We start from the raw sequence: 2,585 nt of genomic DNA, 5'->3' as shown, positions 1-2,585 counted from the left end.
AGGCTCTGTCTCAAAAAAAAAAAAAAAAGAAGTAGATAAATCAAGGCACCTGGGGAGATATGGAAAAGGTGAAGGGGTGAGACAGAGCCATTTTGCTTTTTGTCATTCCAAGTGCCCCAACTAGCTGATCCTTCTCCTTCTCAAATCCATCGAAATCAAAGCATGACCTTGTAATCACCCTTTGGTGAATTATTTATTGGGCCAAATTTTGGGACTTTACTAGGCTCCTATTTCTGGTAATCTCCTGACCCAGCCAACCCATCCCCATGTCCCCCCAGACTCATACCAGTAATGGTTTGCATCCAGGAATGTCAGCTGAAAGGCCAACAAACCATACAGATAGGAGTGGTTGTTCCATGATGTCTTGTCCAGGAGAAACACATACCAGTATGGCAGCAGGAAAAACACACAGCTTGTCCGGTAGCACAGGCCCAGCATCATGCCCAGTGCCCCTGGGATTTATGGGGAGAGGATTAAGAGGTCAAGGGGACACCACAGGCCCAGCCTCCATGAGATAAGATGTGGTTGAGATTAAGAAAAGTTACCAGACATTTTGTAATTTGTAAAACTAAATGAAAATTAAATGTTATTTTAAAAAGAAGAGTTATGAGATCTTAGCTCAAATGACACACAGGTCAGCAGCATAAAACTGAATCACAGCAGAAAGTGCCCAAGACCTTGGTCATTCATCAGCATGCTTCTTATTTCTATGTTTTTGGCAGGTCAGTCAATAGTCCCATCTCTCCCACAGTTCCCCTCACCCAAAAACATGATGGTGTAGACAAGATACATCCAATCAAGTGGCAGTGGGTGCAGGGCATCCAGTAAGGGGAAGCGGCACACCTCCAGCCCATCCAGGTATCTTCGGTCCAGAGAGCTAAGCCCTCGCTCCTGGGGAATGTCCAGTACCATCAAGAACCCTGAGAAGGAAACAGGAGAAGGGGCCTCAGCTAAGGAAGAAGAATATAGTAGAATACAGTCAAATGTGCCTAGCTCCAGGGCCAGACTACTTTTCTTTTTTTTTTTGAGACAGAGCCTCAAGCTATCCCCCTGGGTAGAGTGCTCTGGCATCACAGCTCACAGCGACCTCCAACTCCTGGGCTCAAGCAAGTCTCCTGCCTCAGCCTCAAAAGTAGCTAGGACCACAGGCGCCCGCCACAACGGCTGGCTATTTTTTGGTTGCAGTCGTCGTTGTTTGGTGGGCGCCGGCTGGATTCAAACCCACCACCTTAGGTGTATGTGGCTGGTGCCTCAGCCTCTTGAGCCACAGGCGCCGAGCCAGACTACTTTTCTAATTATGGATCTGCCTCTTTTTTTTTTTTTTTTTTTTTTGAGACAGAGCCTCAAGCTGTCCCCCTGGGTAGAGTGCTGTGGCATCACAGCTCACAGCAACCTCCAACTCCTGGGCTCAAGCATGTCTCCTGCCTCAGCCTCCCAAGTAGCTGGGACCACAGGTGCCCGCCACAATGCCCGGCTATTTTTTTTGCTTGCAGCCATCATTGTTGTTTGGCGGGCCTGGGCTGGATTCGAACCTGCCACCTTAGGTGTATGTGGCTGGCACCTTAGCCACTTGAGCCACAGGTGCCAAGCCGGATCTACCATTTATTCAATATTAATTATTGAGTGTCTACTCTCTGGGAGGCATTATGCCAGTTATGTCATCTAGAATAGCCTCTTAAGTTCAATGAGCTAATTCCCCTTTTGCAAAAGGGGGGCTCATAACACTTTAAATAGAGTTACAGAGAGAATTAAATGAGAGAAGTGTATAAAACACTATAAAACTAAGGGTTTTGATAATTATAAAGACCCATCCTACTGGACTTTAGAAAGTGCTAACACTGGAGCAGTGGCTCATACCTGTAATCCTAGCACTCTGAGAGGCTAAGGTGGGCAGATCACTTAAGCTCACAAGTTCAAGACCAGCTTGAGCCAGAGTGAGACCCTATCTCCAAAAATAGCTGGGCATTCTTGCAGGGACCTATAGTCACAGCTACTTGGGAGGCTGAGATAAGAGAATCGCTCAAGCCAAGAGTTTGAGGTTGCTGTGAGCTATGATGCCATTGGATTCTATCCAGGTGACAAATTTAAACTCTGTCTCAAAAGAAAAAAAAAAAAAAAGAAAGAAAGAAAGAAAGAAAATGCTCCAGGGGGTGCTTTTCAACCTTTTTTGCTTCCTGGCACACCCAGCAAACAGTAGTATTTGGCCAAGACAACACACGATGAATAGAAGCTGCTCAAGAGCAGGAAGCCAGCTTAGGTTAAAGGTTGAGACCTAGGACTAGTCATATTTGGGGCTGGTTAATTATTTATTGGCACACATCTCTCCAGTGTACTACAGGACACTTAGGAACATTCCTGACCCCTATACAGATAGCTGCCCCCATTCCTCCTCACCACAGTTGTGATCACTAAAAATGTCTCCAGACACTGCCAAATATCCCCCAAAGAACAAAACTACCTCCAATTCAAAACTACTATTCTGGCTCGGCGCCTGTGGCTCAAGTGGCTAAGGCACCAGCCACATACACCTAAGGTGGCGGGTTCGAATCCAGCCCGGGCCCGCCAAACAACAATGACGGCTGCAA

General features: G+C 46.7%; 1 protein-coding gene across 2 annotated transcripts in view; it reads right to left on the bottom strand.

Annotated features, from left to right (window-relative positions):
- GGCX (gamma-glutamyl carboxylase) overlaps nucleotides 1–2,585 on the bottom strand; it is a 20,136-nt gene that overhangs the window by 14,771 nt on the left and 2,780 nt on the right. For both annotated transcript variants that reach the window (XM_003799209.3, XM_023518775.1), the window contains exons 3-4: nucleotides 762–920; nucleotides 287–452 (exon numbers count right to left, since the gene is read on the bottom strand). In XM_003799209.3, coding sequence (XP_003799257.1) covers nucleotides 287–452; nucleotides 762–920 — 325 coding nt within the window. The remainder of the gene's footprint in view (nucleotides 1–286; nucleotides 453–761; nucleotides 921–2,585) is intronic.

This window comes from Otolemur garnettii, unplaced genomic scaffold (assembly GCF_000181295.1).
Source record: "Otolemur garnettii isolate 467f Iridium unplaced genomic scaffold, OtoGar3 scaffold00147, whole genome shotgun sequence".
Taxonomy (NCBI): Eukaryota; Metazoa; Chordata; class Mammalia; order Primates; family Galagidae; genus Otolemur; species Otolemur garnettii.
The sequence above is the reverse complement of the archived record's forward strand: the minus strand, read 5'-3'. Positions and strand labels throughout refer to the sequence as shown.